Source organism: Lichenostomus cassidix, chromosome 1Aa (assembly GCF_008360975.1).
Source record: "Lichenostomus cassidix isolate B80296 chromosome 1Aa, HeHo_3.0, whole genome shotgun sequence".
Taxonomy (NCBI): Eukaryota; Metazoa; Chordata; class Aves; order Passeriformes; family Meliphagidae; genus Lichenostomus; species Lichenostomus cassidix.
This window is the reverse complement of record NC_139480.1, coordinates 28,602,089-28,622,532: the sequence shown is the minus strand read 5'-3', so window position 1 is coordinate 28,622,532 and position 20,444 is coordinate 28,602,089. Positions and strand designations below refer to the sequence as shown.

Sequence of the window (20,444 nt, the reverse complement as noted above, 5' to 3'; positions counted from 1 at the left end):
AGTGATAACTGTCTGTGATGGTGCTTATGAGGTCAAAAGGACTGTATGGAGCTATTCATCTCCCAGTGAGAGAAAAAGGTGCTTCAGCATCTATTAAAGACATCAAAACTAGGAGGTTCTCTTTAAACAGAGATAAGTTGCAAGTGTAAATTTGCTTGACATTTTCTGAAACAGGCAAGATGATATGATGAAGTTTCTTCCAAGATAAAGTGTACAGGTCCCCTAGGTCTGTGTTCTGTCAGAAAACTTATCTTGATGATAGTTTAGGTATAAAAACCAAATCCCCTAAAAACCAAAACTGAAAGCCAACAACCTACTCCCTCCCAAAGTAACCCCTAAACAAACAAGAAAATCCCTTTATGTATACATACATTTTATTTTGCCAGTTTCAACTGGCATTGCAGGATAACTGCCTTTCTGTAATGTAATCTCCGTGTATATATCTATTAAAAAAAGTTGTTATGCACATTCTTAGTTGACTTGTCTAGCTTGTTCACTGTGAATTGTATATAAAGGTAAAATAAATAAATGACCCCTTTCTCTTCCTTCCACTCCAATGAATCTTGCTAATTTCCATGATTCTCCTCTTACCAGATGGCTTTGAGGTTGTTAAAAAGCATTCTCACAAGTTGTCTGCTGTTTAGTCCCTCTGGTTTTGCTACAAATTTTATTTAGAAATTCCTGGAATACACTTTTCACCAGACTTCAGCCAGACTTTCTTGCATAGAATAGCTTCACAAAGTAATCCTCAGGGTACCTAGTGCTGGATTTTATACTTCCTGCAAGAATAATTTTTCCCCTGAATGTTCCTTGTTCCTGAGTGGAAGTAGCTTGGCAGTAAGCCCACTGGATCCAGTGCTGTGGTTTATTCTATGGTTATTGGTAAGGTGTGGTCTAAACATACAAATAGGTAAAATCCCTTTAAACATTTTGCATGGAACTTAAATTTCAATCTGGAATTAAGGAATTTTATCTAACCAATTATTAGGTGTCTTTGCAGATCAGGACACCTCCAAGCATAGGCCAATGCCCCATCAATTCTTTTAATGGTGTGATTGCTGTCAGCTCATGCAATCTTAGCATCAAAGAATTTGTAAGAAGTAATTAGATGCCTTTTACAAACTTACAGCATTTTATTCTCTTTCTAAGAACTTCAAATGTAATGCTGCTTTCAATCACTTCTAGAAAGGTGTTCTACCAGAAAATACTCATTTCTAGATATTTCTTCCCTGCTGCTTAGCTGGTGTTATTATTTATGATTTTATTATGTATTAGCTCTGATCTTAATACACTAGCTTGAACCACTCTTTCTTATTGTGTTTCTAGCTGAATTACCTTCTAGTAGAAATACTTTTTCCAGGTGTTGGCAGTGTACCATCATCACTCTAATACTTTTTTCTTTAATTAAGCAATGTGTCTTAAGTCTTTCATTACAAATATTGTAACAGTGAAGCAGAAGGAAAAAGGTGAAGGGCTTCTTATGTGATTCAAGAGCTTTGAATAAAGGGGGAGGGATAGGAGAGGGGAAGAGAATAATATAAAAGGAAGGGATTTTGTAGTTTACTTTTACCATTAAAGTCTTCTTGCTGTAAACCACTTACAGGTTTCTAAGTGAATTGAGAAGCCATACCTTCAGGGCATGAGAAGTACTTGAGCACAGAAGTGGAGCTTACCTGGGAGGGAGTCTGCCAGTTTAGAGTCAAGCCAGACTTCAGTTCTTTTAGAGTTTTTATGAAACCATTCCAAATGTGCTGTTGGTCATATTAAGATTAATTTTTCATTTCTGAAACTTGCTATATTTACCTTATTTTTACATGTGTTCTACAAACTTTATAGACAAAGATGTAATTTGTGTATGGGTATGGTACATTCTTTAACCACAATTCTGCAATATTTATTTCTATAATTCTTGCAATAGAGTTAATATTGGTTAAGACTACGCAGTTTTAAGCCACTTTAAACCACTAAGTCATACCATATAGTGACAAGCTGTGTTGATCCCCTGAACTTTGATGTAATATAAAGTGCCTAGATCATCCATAATATTTTGAATCCAAAAAATAAATTATCATTCTCATGTGGGTTTTCTCCTATTTTCTTAAATCTATGCATATGCATAGTTCTGGGTAATGCTCCCTCTTTGGACCACTTATTTATGATGTGCAAGAGACTGTTTTCAATTTTGTACTCCTCTTCTGCTGAAGAGATCTTTTAAATGTATGTTTATCTCTTTATCTGAGAACAGAAATAGAATGTTTCAGGCAGATTTCTTGTTAGATTATTTGAGAGGCATCTATAGATGATAAGTAAATCCAGTTCATTTCTGATTTAATTTCCTACAAATACTTGGGCTCCTGTTTTAGTACCTGCCTCTGCACACCTAAGTGACTTTTCTTTATTTCATTTTACCAAAAGTATTTTTCATTCGATTCTCACAGCTCTTTTCCTTGGGCATCCAAGATGCAGCAATAGCTTCACTTGTATCAGCAGAATCTCACCACATGAAGTATCACTTTCCTGACTGAAGGGCTATTAACAGACAGTGTAACTGGTGACTGAATTTTTGTAGCTGCATGCATTAGGAAAATGAGGAGCTAACCATGTGTTTTTGTAGTGAATTTAAGGATTGGAATGGATGGCTTCAAGTTCAATGTCTTCTTGAGCTTTGAATGACAAATATCAATTACCTTTCTTAAGATAGAGCACTGCTTGCATCTCTTAAATTTTGCTCTTTCTGATATACAACACAGTGAGGTTTTTTCAACTGAGATAGATGTGCAAAAATTTGTCATAGACTACTGATGGGAGGCCTTCATAACTGCTCAGTGGTAGTAATTGCTTCTTTACCCATACATACTTGAAGAGGGGAGAATTCATTGAAGAAAGAATGAAAGCTTGTTGCGTTACAGATTTTTGCTTGGCTATTTCTTGTATATCTAAGCAGGCCATGTGTCCTGGGATACTGTGTGGTGAGAATCAGTGGACCAAAAGTGAGCAAGAGAGAGGAAGCTTGATTCCATTTTTCTAAAATGGTTATCCCAAATATCTGTAAAGGTGGACTCTCCAGTCTTAAGGACATGATTGTACCATCTTGTGTTAATCTTTTGATTTAAAAGAAAAACCTAAGAATAATTCTGAGACCATGAATCATGATACACTATTCTTCCAGCTGTCTGTCCTAACATTTTGGCCTGTAAGTTTGTGGTCTGTTACTACAAATTTTTCAAAGAGAAGAGATTCAGTGCAAAACATCTTAGTGTTTGGAGTGAGGTTTTTTGGTTGGTTTGCCTTGAGGCTTTTTTTTTTCTTTTTTAAGAATGAAATTGTACAAAAATAATATAGCCTTATTCTTGCAGTTAATCTTTTCCAATGGAAGTCTGATATTCTGGAAGTTGAGTTTATTTTAAAATGTAGTATGAACTCTTTCCTTATTAATTCTGGGGTATTGTTCTCATAATCTCTGTGTTATAACTGAAACCATTCCTTTGTAAAATCAAAAGTCTGTTTGTTGAGAAAGCCACCAAAGAAACAAATTCAGAATATCTACTCTACCTGTTTGAAAGAATAGGAGGGAATTAAAATGTATGTGTGAAATAAAAGAGGAACAATAAAATTCTTGCTTAAATCTAGAAGATACTTTAAATATCTATTATTTAGAAATAGGGTTTATGGTATATCAGGAGAAAAGAATTAATTAGCATGTTAGTGTTCACAAATAGTATGAGGTCAGATTTATGCTATTTTGTTAACTGGGACTTTAATAATATGTGTATTAAAACATGAATCTTAACAGCAAGAATTGATGCTTTGTCTCTGAGTGACAGGTTCTTGTCTGTCCCTGTCATTTACCCAAAAGGTCGTGCCTTAAGACTAACTGACAAGCTGTGGCATGTCTGTTTTCCTGAGGCCCTTTCCAGGGAGACACAAGTGTTCTTGGTACACTCAATCTGCTGTCCTCTATAAATTACATGCCCTGGAAACCCTGGATGTGAGAAGGCTAAACTGAGTGCATAAAGGATCCAGCTTGAAGACTACTTGCAAAGAATTTAAATTAAACTGAGGGAGAAAAGTGCTTCTGCGAGTTATACAGTCTTGAAATTAAAAAACTATTTAACTGTGTCTTTTTTCATTCTGTGACAAAGGTAGTGCAGAGGATCCATCCACAGTGTGTTGACAATAGCTTTAATAATGTTATGTATCAGGCAAGATTGCAGATAGGCTTCAGGCATGTGTCAGACTAACAGACTCTTAAACAAAGACAACTGATAACTGCTTAGAAGGATCCCAAATTCAAGGGGATATTATCACTCCAGTACAATACCCTGGACATTAAGGTAGTTTAAAAGACTTAGTAGGTTGTTTGAAAAAGCCCTATTGCTTGTGTTCTCATTTATCCTGCTCTGCTGCTCTCTCTATAACCCTGAGTTTCAAGGTTGACATGAATACTTAATCTCTTAAACCATGTTATGTAGATTATTGATATTATCTTATTGGTCAATCTTATGCCTTACTGGCAAAATATCTATCAGGATGCAGTGTCCTTACTTACTCGATGTGCTTAATTGTCTGAAGTGAAATGTTGTAAAAAGTTTGAAAATAATTAAATGAAATTCTTACATGTTTTTTCCTCCTCATAATCTCCTGAGGTGAAGTACTTAAGACGTAGGAAATTATGAATTTGTTTAGAAGTGCAGTGAGAAATAAGAATGTTTCAGGATTTCATAATTGAAAGGATTATGGGGCAGGGGGCTAGGGGAAAGGAGCTTAATTTTTGTTCTTTGTGTATGTGCCAGTGCTTTTGTTAGTAATCAAGTTACTTTGGTTCCCATTACATAGTTACCCATGTGTGTTTGTGATGGCTGGGGATGTGGGATGTGTTGGGGGAATCAAGGAGAAAAACTTTTTAATGTTGTCAAAATTGAATTCCTGGTACTCCTTTCAAAAATCTTTTAAAAGAGTATCATATTATCACTGTTTCTAATCTGTGAGGAAAATGCAATTTTAGAAGAAGTTATATAAATTGTGCTAAGGACAGAAGGCAACAAATCAGTCCAGAATTTGGACAGCACTCAAATTCTGAAGTTCTTGATGGTCTCTGCTCTCCTTTGCACAGCTCCGTACTGGTCCTGCTTGGTCATACCTAGTTTCTCTTTATTTTTGTAATTTTCTTAGTTTCATAACTTTTACCGTGGTTACCTTTGATACATTGTTAATATGCAAAGTAAGCTGAGTTATTCTGATGAGGCAAGTCTCTGAAAGCAAATTTCTCTTGCCTTACCTTCCAGCTTCCACTGAAGTTTCCCCCGTCTCATGTGCATATGTATGATCATTGACTTCAAAATATTATCATAAATAGTTTTTATTTCAATGGAAATTATTTATATATCAGTATGTTTATTGGAAAATAAATCAATTACTTCTCTTACTCTCAGATGGGCACCTTTAAGGCACATGATGGTGAATACATTTTAGAACCTCTGATGAAAGCGGATGGAGGTGAACATGAAGATGAGCATAAAAAACCACATCTTATATACAGGCATGATGAGCTTAAAAAGAAGTATCAGAAATACCATAAACCTTGTGAAGTTTCAGGTATAGTCATACTTTAAATTCCATTGTGTCTTTTTTTCAAATGTCAGATGTACTAAAGAAAAAAAAAAAATTAATTTAATAAATAATTTTTCTCCACAGTGTTCCATTAGAACCTATGAATTTCTTTCACATAGGCTTGTCAGATGTTCCTTTGGTTTTGTGACGGTGGCAAATTCAAAAGTAGGACAGAACGTGCATGCAAAAAACCCAAAATCTATGATATTGCAAGAACTTTGATGTGCATTTGCTTTTATACCTACACTGTCCTGTGTGTAAACACTGAAAGAGTAGATCCACAGGGGTTGTTGCATATATTCACAAAAGATAATGAACTTACTGCAAGCCTAGCAGATAATACATGTCATCTGTCTTCTATAATAATGGAAGTATCTATTAACTTATTATAATCTAACCTTGCCCATTAATGTAGATGTTTGTCCTTAGGAGTATTTTAATAATTTGTTCACACTACATATTAATAATATTTAGTTTTGTTTAAGGTTAAAGTAGGGGTGTCAACAGAACCTCTGCCTTGGACTTTCAGAGGGAGGACTTTGGCCTGTTTGGAGCACTGGTTCAAAGTATCCTTGGGAAACAATCCTTTATAACAAAGGGGTCCAGGAAAGCTGGACATAATTTAAGAAAGAAATTTTAGAGGTTCAGGAATAGGCCATCCCTATGTGCTGAGAGATGAGCCAGCATGGAAGACCAGCTCCTTGATCAGTTCCCTGGCTGAGCAGGGAAGTTTTGCTGGAGCTCATCTTGAAGAATAACTGTCCAGATGTTTAAAAATACAAAGATAAAGTGTAGCATGGGTGACTAGTGTTATTAACTTTGGAAAATTCTTAAAATGCATTTTATACTCTGAGCCATTATTTTTTAAATTCTCCTTTTCCGTAGATACTACGTTAAACTCCATATTTATTTAAATACAATGTTATGTGAATTTAAAAGTCAGTAGATGCTTGAATTCAGGAGCTGGACCTAGTTTGTTTTTATTTGTTTTGCTGGTGCCAATAGTTTGCTTGTAAAGATTTGTTTTGTTTAACTGACTTGCTTCCTTTGCTGTACTGATTACGCTGTAGTGCTTATCTCCTTCCAGCCTTCCTGTTTGGATTTTACACCATTCTAGGAATTGTGTAATATTGCTGTCTCTTAACTAATTTGTAACAAAGAGACCATTTATGATAGAACTATATAATAATATACAAGACATCTCATATGATGTTCCTATTGCAGTCATCTGTGTTTCATTTTTATTTATTTTATTTATTTTTTTAGTTCTTGCACTGTTTCTCTTGGAAATAAGATCATAAATATAAATTTGTCTGTTTTCGACAGCCTTTTTGCCTTTTTCTGTTCAGCAACTGCATTCAACTGTAAATCTTTTTTTTACTTTACAGAAAAGGAGTTGAAGAAGAGCACTTTATTACATCCAACCTTCAGCAGTTTAAATGAAGAGAGCAGCATTTTACAGAAGTCTCTCAGTTTAAAGTATGCTTTAAATAACCGCTCTGTAGAGGATGGTGGCAATCCACATTCCAGGAAAAAACGTTTTCTTTCCTATCCAAGATATGTAGAAGTGATGGTCACAGCTGACACGAAAATGGTTCGTCACCATGGACAGAATTTGCAGCACTATGTACTAACACTGATGTCAATAGTAAGTAAGTTCTTAAGTATTAGCAATTTTAATTATTTCTGTTCTGTTTTCTTTTCTGCAACTTTTCCGTCTTCTGGTTTGATCAAATTCTGTATTAAAAAAAAAATAAGAGAGAGATTCCATAAACATAAATAAAAAAAGTTGGGCCAAAATTTCAGATTATGGATCTTTTCAGTTTAATGCAGTGTAAGGTGTGTAGGTGAAATTATATGACGCATTTCCTGATTTTCTGTTGCTTTAGAAGAATTCTTAAGGTTCAGTGAGTGAAACATATGGATTAATTACAGCAGACAGATGTTAAATGGCATTGTGGAAAAAATAAATGCTTGGTTATAGTAATCCTAGTTCTTCAAATTTTCAAGAAATTTAAGATTAATATGGGTCAGACTTTGAGTTGGTATCATTTATTTGTGATCTTTATATGGTAAATTCTTTCCTGAACCAGAATTCATTACTTGTATTGATTCAGAATATAGTACAGTAAGCTCTAAATTCAAAAAGTTTACCATGACACCTGTTGAACCATCTGTTAGGAAAAGGCATGCTAACATATTCTGCATTGTAATAATTTCTAGATTTCTGTCCTTACATTTATTCAGGAAGCTTTATCTGTATGAAACTGCATCTAGCTTGGGGGCTAGCAAATTAAAACATCTAAGATGTATACCTTGCGTCTTTTGGCAGCTCTTATTCCAATTATATTTATATTTGCAGAAGGTAATCCTGAAACAAAAGTTTTTTAAGATGTTATTTTTAGCGATGTTGAGCTTTTATAAATACAGATATAAAAAACATGAATTCAGATCTTAATTTTAAAAGATTTTCTTTAAAGTTCAGTTAATTCCACACACCCTTCTTCCCCTACCCCCATTTCCCCCAAAGAATACATACTGCAGCTCATATCCCCTCTCCTTGAAGCATTTCAGCAATGTCTTGGAATCACAGAACAATTGGAAGTCATCTGGTCCAGCCCTGTCTTGACATATATATGATTTGTCAAACAAATCAAATAATACATATGAATATACAGCCTTAACTCTCTCCTTCGCCATTCAGTAAACTAGTGAAAAAAATTGTGAAGCATAGGAAAACAAATGACTACCATTCTTTGCTATGTAATCTGCATTAGAATTTGTCACTATGCTGGAGGGTCATTTCTTGACCCACAGCCACTTAGTATTTGAAATAGAACCATTATTAGTCTTCATTGATTTCCCATAAAGGTAAGAAATTAAACTTTTAAATTTTATCCTTTCTGCCATTTTGCAGATAGCTTTGATTATTAAATTTAACTGGTACTTGTGTCTGGTCAGGCAACTTCTTCTGTTATCAGAAATCGTCAGGTTGCTGGCCTTCTAAGTGAATCAAGCATTGTACATTACTCTTGTAATAATTCTGAAACTTTTAAGGTTATTCAGTTCTGGCTTAAATTTTAAAGAAACCTAAAAACTTTAAGCCTATAAATCGCATTAAATTTAAATGAAACTTAGACATCTAGCTCCCAGAAGAACCTTTGAAATCCTGGCCCATTTTTCTTTTAGTTTCTTTGGGGCTTTTTTTAGCATCAACAAAGCCACCAAAGTAAACTTGCTGCTGTTTTATGAGTGGAAAATAAGAAGTAAAATATACTGCTAAATATTTTTAGGGTTTTAAGTGTCTTGTCACTCATCCAATTCAACCTGAAAAGGCTTAGCTCTCAGCATGCAAGTAATCCCATTGAACTGGAACTGGAATGCATTTTCTCATTTCTTTAAAACTGCATAAATGTTGGCAATATGAGTATTCACATTATTTACATTATGTCTTGGAAATACTTACCATTCTGATTGAAAAATGTACTTCAAGATAGAAGGAATACTTTTGAAATAGGATTTTATGAAAAACTTTGTGTTGAAAGACAGTAAAAAGTGGCATTATTTAAAGTGAAACAATAAAATAACAAAGAATGCTATAATTGCTTAACTTGCACTGTTTCTTCTTGCTCCTCCAAGCATTGTATCAGCAGTGCAAGCAGTAGGCACTACCTGAATAGATTTAGTAACTGGAGGACTTCATCTTAGACTTCTTAAAGTTCAAAGCCCCAAACATGAAGGTTTGATCTTAGCAACGGAAGTAATTCATTATGACAGTGGAGTTTACTGTAAAATTCAAAACCACCTCAATTTTGGTTCTATGTGACATTTTGAGGTACTATCCTAATTTTCTAGATCAAGTACCTGATTATTGGCATACTTTTAAGTACTATACTGCTTATATAGTTAGTTTGGTAGTAAAAAAACTACTTGGTATGTTCTTAGTCTGCTTGCAGCAAGAACTTTGTAATCTTGCCTTTCTGAAAAGAAATCACGACATGTAAAACCACCTGTGGTAGGGCTATGATGGCCAGCTCAGATTGTGACCTTGGCTGACTGCCTAGTCATGTGAGTGCTAAAGATGGAGCATGGGAGGCGATGCAGCAGCCCTGCATTCAAGGAGAGGGTTGAGACAGCATCAATTTAGATCATTTAACTTGCATTGAGACTGTGAAACCATAAAGTAGTGTTGTGTCATGGTGAAACAGTACTACTATAATATGGTGTTAAAAACTGGTGGTTTTGTTTTCATCAAGATGAGTTCCTGACTTGGACTGCTCATGATTGGCTTTGACTCTTGTTTTGTTCTTTGAGTAGTCTTTCAGATCTGTGCAAATCAAGCTGCCATCCAAGTACCTTAAAACAGTTACTGTCACTTTACTAAAGTTTTGCGGCTACAATAATTTGCTGACATGTGAAATGGAAGCTAGTGAGTAGTATATCTTAACAGCAAAAAATTTCTCTATTTATAGTCGTTTGTTCTTTTTTTTCTATTGTGACAGGTCATCATCAGCATTGATCATGTAATATTTTCTATATAGAAAGATCATGTGCACCAATGTGGTGCCCCCTCATTAAAACCAAACAAATTATTTTATCCTGATATGTATAGGGTGAATTTAAAGAATGCTTTTATACTTTCTTTGCAGTTTATACTGTACAATAGTTAACAGTTCATCTTTTCATAACACACTGGGAAAACATAGATGCGTCCAGACCTTTAGGAATGTTTGGCATTACCGATTCTGCCTGTAGTCATCATTTAATAATAGTCAGTAGACTTAAATAGTTTGTAGGTTAATAATTTAATTTGTATGACTACCATCTGAAAGGCAATGAATATTGTTACATTCAAAATTTAGAGATTAATACATTGTTTCTTGTATCTGTTCCTTAGACTGCTGAGGTTCTATTTTGCCCCTGTTTCATTCAGATCAATGTATTAGTACTAATGCTACAGGAATGTTCAGTGCTTTTTATCTTTTATCCAGTAAAATCAAGAAAGCCAGCACAAGGCATTTTTTTTCTTGGCATAAACCAAGAATATATCTTATTATGTTTCTTCTGTGTCTATAAAACCCCATGATGTTGTGCATTTGACATGGTTAAAATGAAAGTGGGTATTTGTTTATGCACTGATGGATATACATAGCTGGAAACAATTATTTTCAAAGTATCATTCATATAAATTCTCTGAGCTAGCCTTCTTACTTATCTTGACATATAGGTATCTGTAGGGGTATAAAAGCCTACTATTTTTTTTTAATTGTGACTCCTTGTATTGCAACTCTAGGGTGCCTGTATATTAAATGCCATAAGAATACCTCACTACATCTTGAGGTCCACCAACTAATACAGAGGTGTTAGTGTGCCAAGGTAGCCAAGACGGCAAATAACATCCTGTCCTGTGTTAGAAATAATGTAGCCAGCAGGACCAGGGCAGTGATTGTACTTTCTTGTTTATTAGCACCTTTTCTAAATAGGGCATTTTGCCACTATTCACAGTCACCCTTCAATGGACAGTTGCAACAGGTATGTCAAGAGAAACTAAACTTTGTGACCAAGTTGCTTCCAGTCAACTGGCAGCCACAGCTGTGGTGATAACAAGGTCTGACTTAATCTTTGAGAATTCCATGAAAATAAAAGCTGTGATCCTTCCACTAAAGGGTATCATTTATATATTTTTCCCCCTTCTTTGTTGGTGTACTCTGGTGCAGAGGCTGGCTTTAAGAGTTTGAAAAATCTCTTGAAACTAATTTCACTTTGTCTTGGCTATTACCTCTGACTTCTCTGAAGCCTGTATTTAGATCACTGTAAAGCAAGTAGATCTGGAAATTGCAAAGAAGTTGTGTATTCTATTAAATTCCTATCCCATTTCATCATCCTTTTTCATGAATGCTTTCAATATGAGATGATTGAGAGAGGTATCCTTAGAATACAGGAGCAGGGAGTACTTACCCCTTAATTTTTTTTCACTAAAAATAAGAATATTGTGTTCAAGATATTTCAAGTCTCGGTGGATTATTTTAGTCTGCCCAGTGTCTGAGGTAAATCTTCGAGTTTGGTTTGTGGTTGTCAGCTCTCAGGATATTTCTCTTCACATGTGTTCAATCAGGCTGAGAATATACTGAACTTTTCTGGTAAGGGCATCTTGTTATCAGCATAGAGTCTTGCTCTTTGATTTTTTGAAGGCAGTGGTAATAACTTAATGTTTGGAGGCCATGAAAGTGCTCATGAAGCAAAGGATCCGTACTTTGTCTCAAACATAGGGTTAATGAGAGCAGTGTTATTTTATATTCAGCATGAACTTACTTTCTCTCATAGTGGAAACAGGTATGATTCAGATTTTGGCAGATTTTTGCTGACTTCTGGCATCTACATGACATTATTTCAGTCCTCAGATATTCTCTAGAGAGATAATCAGTAGATAATTCAGATGGTGATAGATATGGTGTTGATAGTCCTGCAATAAATTCTCTTCAGGCGTGCAATAAGATATTCTTCTCTCATATACTTCACTCAGTCTGATGCATCTCCTCTGGGATATGAGTAACTAGTATTCGGTTTTGAAGATATGCTTTTGCTCGAATATTTTAAATGGACATTGGGTCAACAGACAGGAAAGAGGATTCTTGACTCTGTGTTTTGTGTTGGTTTCTTTGCCTCCTCTGTGTTTCCAGATTTTGTTAGCAGGATAACAACAGAAAGCAGTTGCACAGCAGTAAAATTTTTTTCAAGGGACTGTTAATGTATATGAGGGAACATCCATCAACTACAGTGTAAGTACTACTGCAAGCATGAACTAGAGCTGCTAAGTTTTAATTACAAGAAGGTTCCAGCCTCAGCTCCTTGGCTGTATGATTCTAATCACCGAAGGTCAGAAATTATTTCTACTATAGTAGAGGAGGCATTTAAGAAACTTAAGGCTAATTTTGCACTGAAGATTGAAAGTCACATTTTAGGCTCTCAGGTATTGTCTGGTGTTAGCTGAACCTAGTTGACTCTCCCATTCAGTTCTCAATCTCTTTGCCTATTCTACCTGATTTATAGCCTTACAGTACTGGACAAATCTTGTATTGGTTTTTGTTGATTATGTCATTACCTCAGCTCTCTACTTGACAGACAATAAAATGCATCTGTTTCCTGAGTTTCTGAGCTTTCTGTTCCAAAACCAGACATTAACTAGACTGATTTACAAGTTAATTGGGAGATGTTTCTGACTAATCTAGTGGCATTGTATGATGGAATAACTGCATGAGGGACAAGGAAAGAGCTCTACCTGGTCATCTGTAAAGCCTTTGATACAGTCCCCCAGTACAATCTGGCCTGCAGAGTGGAAAGATACGGGTTTGATGCATGTTGGATGGACTGTTGGATGGATAAGAAATTGACGGGATGGCCAGTCCAAGGAGTTATCAGCTGTGGCTAGCACAGGTCTTTCCCATGAGAACTTCTTCTGTGTTTTATAAACAAAGATAAAGTTTGGATGTTATTAAAAACAGTGTCTCGAGATTTGGACAGTTCAGGCCTGGCCAATCAGGCCTGGGGGAAGGTTTCTGACTGACCAATCTGGGTGACCTCTGAAAAGTCTATACAAGCTGAAATCAAAATAATAAAGTCCTCTTTTCTTGCCACACTGAGAACCCGGGTCCTTTTCTCTGCTAGCAGCTCAACAGCGACAATCATCAATGAGTCAATGTCCAAATGGAAAACCAGTAATGAGTGTTGTCCCTCAAGGGTCCATATTGGGACTAATACATTTTAATATCTTCATCAATGACACTGACAGTGGAATTGTGTGCACCTTCAGCAAGTTTGCAGATGACAGCAAGCTCAGTGATTCAGCTGAGTTGCTTGAGGGAAGGGATGCCACCCAGAGTGACATTGACACAGCTTGAGGACCTGTGTGAATTTCAAGGCCAAATGCAGCAACCATGTCTAGTGAAAGATGGTTCTGTTAATGCTATACACATGTAATCTTCTTGTATAAGTTTATGCTGTAACAAATTCTCAGTTGTAAGTGGCTCTTATATCAGCTTAAATGGTATGAGAATAAATCCTTGGAACAAGCATCTTCCAATCCTTGGAATAAGCCAAAAATGCTCACAGATCTCATTTCAGATTCCTTGCTGACATGATTTTGGAATACCATATGAACCCATCTTCATATGGTATTCTTGAAAAACTTGAAAGGGCTGGGCTGGAATTAATCTGCCTTATCCTCATACATCTGAAAATTAGACATCTTGTCTCCTTCCATAGTAAAGGGAGGAAGAAATGAAAGAAACTGCTCTTACTGTCTTGTATGAAAATACATGTTTAAATACATAGCTTTAGATACTCACATCTACAGAACAGTTCGTTCCTTTCTCCTTCTCAATTGACCATTGAAGGAATTTGCGCACTGTTAGTTACATGAGCCGAGATGGATGTGATAATGGTGTCTTCTTATTGTAAGACAGTGTTTCCTACAAGAACATACTTTGTGGGGAATATAAACATCCAGAAATATCCTTTCTAAGTTTATCAAAGTGGATCTCAAAGTATAAGAACACATTATGAGCTTGACTGTGGTAATTTTGATATTAGAAAAATTATAGTTTATTCCACTCCAGTTCTGCCTAATTGTGCTTGAGCATTTCAGATACCTTTTCTTTTATAAAGGATTCTGAGTTTGTCCATGCCCCATGGATTCAGCTCTTCAGTGAGTATTTGAGAGATGTTCCTTATTCCCACCTTTAACTAATTGGACACTTGCTGGTTAGTAACCAAGAAAGGAGTCGAAATGGAAAGAAGCAAACAATAGCCGTACTGCTCTGAAATGTGTTCTCCAGATGGGTTCTGAAAGTCTGGCTTCTTCCCCACCCTTATTGAATACTTTACTTCCAGCTTGTTTGTCAACAAACGAATGAAGGACCGTGCTGGACATTGTGTTCTCTCCAGTTTAGAGAAAGGTGGGGCATGAGTTGGGAACCAGTGCTCTGTCAGTTCCAAGTTTTAGCAGGATAACTTGATCTCAGGTAAATAGAATTTATATACTACAAGGCTGTGGTTTCACAAGCAATTTGAGCCAGTTCAAGTGTCTCAAAAGCATTTTAAAAGAAGTCTGTTCTTCTTCCCCTTTTCTTCTGTCAGCACTTGTGTTGGAGACTGCACCAGAAATTACATCATATTGTTCAGTATAAAATGATTAAAATTTTTTTTTTTTTGCAGCTGGATCAGTTTCTTGATCACTTTTGTAGCCTTGCAGCCTTAGCACAAGCTTGAAGGGAGGAAAGCCAGTACTTCTGTGTTTGGTGGCAACTCTTATTTACATAAAGCTGTCATTTAACAACTGCTTTAAGCCAGAATTCATATGGGTGAGATATCTGAAGCTGTTACTGAGAGTGCATAAACTGTTTTACTGCTTTTATGTAGAATAACTTTCAGAGTAGTTCACTTTGGTGTATGGAATTGACTCAGGATTTTTACTGTCTGTCTGCAAGACTGTATAAAAATGCCTGCTGGGTATATAAATAGAAATTTTATGGGTGAGGAAAGATACTTTGTATGTGTCGTGTGTATTTTCAATACAGTTTTACAACTCAGTCCAGCCTCCATTAAAAGCAAGGCAAAAACTTACTCGTTCAAAGTTGCTTTTTAAAACTCTCTAATATTTTAGGTATTGATTCTACAAATCACCCACATAAACCAGCCTCACAGTCACCATAATGTTACTTTTTTCTTTCTTCAATATTTATCGGTAAACAGTGTATAATAAGTGTACTTCTTACATTTGCATTTCAACATGGTGTCTGTGTGTTTGAAAGTGAATATAAAATTGAAGCTATTTGGGTATTAAAAACTGAGCAACTCTTTTTCTTTTTTGTCATGGTGTCCTTGAGTAGAATGTACACTTGGATGCGTGAGATGCTTATTTTGTAGTGGCTTGGGTTTCTTTGGTAATTTGTTTGTTTCATTAAAAAAGATGTGGTTTACAAGATGAGTTTAATATTCTAATCATCTTTTTTTCTCTTTAGGTTGCAGCGATCTATAAAGATTCAACTATTGGAAATCTTATAAATATAGTTATTGTTAAATTAATTGTAATTCACAATGAACAGGTAAGAAAAAGCATTATTTAAAATATTTCATTCTTATATAAGAAACAAAATGCATGAATTTGCATTGTAACTACAAAGTTAATTTTTTTTTGTTTAAACACAAAATATTTTCTCTAACTATGTCATTTTGTTATGAAATAGGAAACTAAATGTCAAATGGAAGCTTAACTTCAGGGCCTGCATTTATGCCTGTGTTTTCCTGTCTATTAGCACATCCAGTTGACCTATATTACATAAATCAGACAGCATATGAAAGCTTATGGAAGCATTACCCAAAGTGTGGTTATGCTCATGGAAATGTGACAGGAAAATGAGTTTTTATTGAGGGCTTTGATGGAAGTCTTTCAGCCCTAATAACTGTAATATTTTAAGATTGTAAGGAAGTACGTGCTTTTCAAATACATGAGTTTTATATTTATTTATCATAAATGTCTTGTCACTATATTTTTCTACTATTTAATACATGGTAAGTGATCACATACATTGTTTAGAATAAGGGGTTCTTATGACTTGTAGCTAAATTCAGATCTGATCCTTCAAACAAATCTGCTGAGGGAAGTCTTATGTGGAGTCCTGATGACTTCCTTTCCATGCTCAAGTCATTACTTTGCAGATTAGCAGCAGAAATGATAATGCAATAAATGCAAGTGCATGAAAATTAAAGCCCTTACTTGATGTTTGTGGCCATTTCTTGCTTAGGAAGGACCAGCTATCACTTTTAATGCAGCTACCACTCTTCGTAATTTTTGCTTATGGCAGCAAGCACAAAACACTTTGGATGATACTCACCCTTCTCATCACGATACTGCTGTTCTCATCACTAGGTACAGTATCTAAAATAGCTGCAATTACTGAGCTAGGTGAGACAAATGCTTCATTTTTGTTTTTACAATGCCATCTCTTAACTGTTCCATGGACATTGTTCATAGGTAACTGAAATGAATAATGCTGTCTTGCACTCCCAAACCACTGATTATCAATATGTGAGCCATTACTCTGACATTGCTGTGTCATCAGATAAGCATCTGATGATCCTTCCATTAAAAATGATAGAAATTAATTAAACCTGAAATTGTTGCAAGGAAATGAAGTCTTTAGCTATAGTACATACATGTGATAGGGGTGGAGTGTTGTACATAATGGAGTCAGCTGAAGGATGCAATGACAGTCAGCTCTTGATGGCCCTGACATAATCAGAACTGTCGAAAGTTTAAAAGTGAAACCAAATAAATATTAGTATGTATTCTTCCTGTACACCAATCACCTCAGTGAGGGTTCTGATGTTCCATTATTGGAATAGTCTCTTTTCCACTCTTCTGTTTCACTAATTTTTCCCCTCAGTGTTAAAGTTTAAAGTATACTGCAATTTGCATGTTTTTCAGCATTCTTTCACACCATCTGCTTTGTAGAGAAAGAACATAATAAAATTTATTCTTTGCATGCTAGATCGAAAGCAGTACTGTGAGCTTTGTCTGGTGAATTTAAATTACTTCTTTCACAAGAATACAAATTGTTTGAAGTGCCTGTAACATTAAAAATTGAGAATGAGAATTGCAATTGCTCTTAACTAGTATAGCAACAGTGAAATACTTTGAAAATATTCTTTTATATGCTGTAATGATTTGAATTAATCTTTTCCTTCAAGGGAAGATATCTGCAGAGCTAGAGAGAAGTGTGATACTCTTGGTGAGTTATTCTTTTATTATCAGTATGATTTTATAATAGAAAATACATGAGAATATCACTGTAGGGAGAACAATCTGTTAGCAATAAGTCAGAAAATAGATACAAAATTCAAGCCACAGACAAAAATAGTGGTTTCTCATTTCTTATTGCTGTTCTCTCCTGGCATGTACTTTGGTGCCAGCGGGTTGTTTATTTTGTGTAAATTTGCTGCATACTTGAGGCACGACTTCCAACTTGAGTACCATAGTATTCACTGTAATACTTGGCACTACTTGAAAATTCAATCTCTTAAGCTTTTATATAAGGATTCAATTTTGCAGGTTTAGCAGAGCTAGGTACAATGTGCGACCCACTACGCAGCTGTTCTGTAAGTGAAGAAAATGGATTGAGTGCTGCTTTTACTATAGCACATGAACTTGGACATGTGTAAGTACCTATTTCCTGGCAAGTAATTTTTTTCTAAAATTTTCTTTTAAATATGACCAATTTTCAGCAGTGGGCTTTGCATTTCTAAGAGGGCGCAGTCTCATACGTCCTTTTAGAAGAGTCATTATTTTTGCCCCTTGCAGTGAGCCAGATACAGAATTTGTGAATTTTATAACTTGGTTGGTATTCTGAATTTTAGGAAAAACTGTCCAAAGAGATGGTTTCCATCCTTTTGTCATATGAACTGGTTGGGACACTGGGACTTATCCTAGATAGGGCTACATAGTCCTGTTAACTCCAGCTGCATTCTAGCCCTGTTAGGAATTTACCTTTAAGAAAAGACAATTGTTAATGTAACACAGAAATATTCTTCCTTGTGTTTGATCCTTTCAGAATACAGTAGAGTAACACAAAGAGAAATACTTTACACTGAAAAATAAGAGGAGATGACAGCATTTTATTTTATGAAGCATACCTCATCAGTGATGGCAGAAAGGTGCTATACTCTAGCTCCATGAGCATGCCACAGTGTAGGTAACAACGACGTTACAGAGCTCAGTAGCTAGCTTGTTCATTTTCATGTGCCTGCAAGTTCACTTAGACACGTGTTATTTGTCATGGTACTTGAACTGAGATAATAAAATAAGATGATGTGTTAGCTGCATTAAGTGTGACATTGATATGCTCTGGTAGTTTTTGTTACTGAATAGTAAGAGTTATGATGTGAGTATTGGGGTTGCATGTTGTGGACAGACCAGCCTGTATATTCAGTTGAGGCGATGGGTCGTTCCTTTAAAGTGGCATACTCCTAAAACTGCAATTTCTCTGGTAAGCTGAAGAATTACATGAATTGTAAAATTCTTCCTGTACCCAGCACTATACAACTAGGAGCATTTGGATAAGGAGATAATTACATAAGGCATTTTAAAGATACCTGTTGTCATAATGTCAGATAGATGTATTAAGTGAGTCCCATTAAATTTTAAGGCATTTTCAAACTCAAAATTCAAGCATTTGCTACAGCAAAGAGAGTTTCACTTAATTATTGCTGAATTTGTTTTGGAGTCTATCTGTTTTGCTTTTTAGGTTTAATGTGCCTCATGATGACAGTTTTAAATGTAAAGAAGCTGGAATTAAAAATCAGTATCATGTGATGGCTCCAACTTTAAATTATCATACAAGTCCATGGACCTGGTCAAAATGCAGTCAAAAATATATCACTGAATTCCTTGAGTGAGTGTCAATATAATGCTATGGTTTGGAGTGAGGGGTTTTTTTTGTTTTTTGTTTTGTTTGTTTGGGTTTTTTCCCAAATTCCATTTATTTCTTAGAAATATTTTACATGTATTGCTTAAATAGAGTTTTTGTGTTGTTCTTACGTTTAACCACTGACTTGTAGGGCTTCAGTCCTCCATAAAAATACATGTATTTAAATCTTTTGATGATTTATGACTTCTTTAAAGTTGCACTGAACATGCAAAGCCTAGAAGATTTTTTTTTTAAACATAGCGGTATTGTTTATTGAAAATACCTTTAGTATTATTTTAGTAGGTAAGAATAAGCACCCTTTATTTTCTAAAGGTTTTATGTAAAAAATAAGTGATGGGTGTAATTTAGGCAGTACCATTTTTCTTTTCCTTTTTTAAAAAGTGAGAAATATCTGTCAGAAAAAAAATTAATTTAATTTTCTTTGGTGGATCTTAATGTAAAATACAAAAAAGGAAAATCAAGTGACCTGGTTAATTTCATTATTCAGTAATTTCAATTAAAGTCATTATATAGGCAAGTAGGCATGCAAACCCATAACTCCGCTGAGATTAGTGTTTCAAGTGTAAGTATTGTGTGAGTATTGAGAAGGTTCCCAATTAATTAGGAATGATTTATTCACATTTTGTTCCTGTTTTACAACAGTACTGGTTATGGTGAATGCCTCCTAGACAAACCTAGTGGAGGAATGTATGATCTTTCCTCTCAGCTGCCTGGGTCAATGTATGATGTCAACAAGCAGTGTGAGCTTACGTTTGGTGTTGGGTCACAAGTATGCCCTTATCTGGTGAGTGAAAACCAAACAGAAAAAACCATTCTTAATCTGTACTAAAAAAAGAAATCACTGAAAATTACTGGTTTGGGAATATTTTTTTCCTGAAATAAGTAAAATTTTAGATTATATTATTTTGAAGGGGGAATAGTTCAGTAGACAGCATTGCAATTTCACATGTGAGAAATCTATAGCAATAGAAAGTAGGATACATTCATTTTGATTTCTGTATCTGTGAATGGGGTAATTGCTTTAAAATATCTAAAGCTGCATAAACTAAGTTTTCCTGCAACAGTTAAAAGGAGATTATTTCAACACTTCCTGCAAATGTTTTCACATTATAGGTCATATCTTATATTAGCAGGTCTTGCTTCTCTACTTAGTTTAATATTTTTTAGAAAGTTATAGCGTAAAAATAAATATGCTATCTCAAACATTTGTTACAAATGTTTGTTGCAGCAAGTAGATTGCCTCTACTTTGTCAGAGTCAAAAAATATTTTCGTGCCTGACAAGAGTGTATATTTTGTATACAAAACTGAGATATGGAAAGAAAACTTGATCAATATTGAAACTTCAGTTG

General features: G+C 35.1%; 1 protein-coding gene across 2 annotated transcripts in view; it reads left to right on the top strand.

Moving 5' to 3' along the window:
• Nucleotides 1–20,444, top strand: part of ADAMTS20 (ADAM metallopeptidase with thrombospondin type 1 motif 20) — an 83,127-nt gene that overhangs the window by 7,044 nt on the left and 55,639 nt on the right. For both annotated transcript variants that reach the window (XM_085043561.1, XM_085043553.1), the window contains exons 3-10: nucleotides 5,433–5,595; nucleotides 6,999–7,258; nucleotides 15,630–15,713; nucleotides 16,413–16,537; nucleotides 17,359–17,399; nucleotides 17,720–17,825; nucleotides 18,912–19,058; nucleotides 19,737–19,878. In XM_085043561.1, the coding sequence (XP_084899687.1) occupies nucleotides 5,433–5,595; nucleotides 6,999–7,258; nucleotides 15,630–15,713; nucleotides 16,413–16,537; nucleotides 17,359–17,399; nucleotides 17,720–17,825; nucleotides 18,912–19,058; nucleotides 19,737–19,878 (1,068 nt within the window). The remainder of the gene's footprint in view (nucleotides 1–5,432; nucleotides 5,596–6,998; nucleotides 7,259–15,629; nucleotides 15,714–16,412; nucleotides 16,538–17,358; nucleotides 17,400–17,719; nucleotides 17,826–18,911; nucleotides 19,059–19,736; nucleotides 19,879–20,444) is intronic.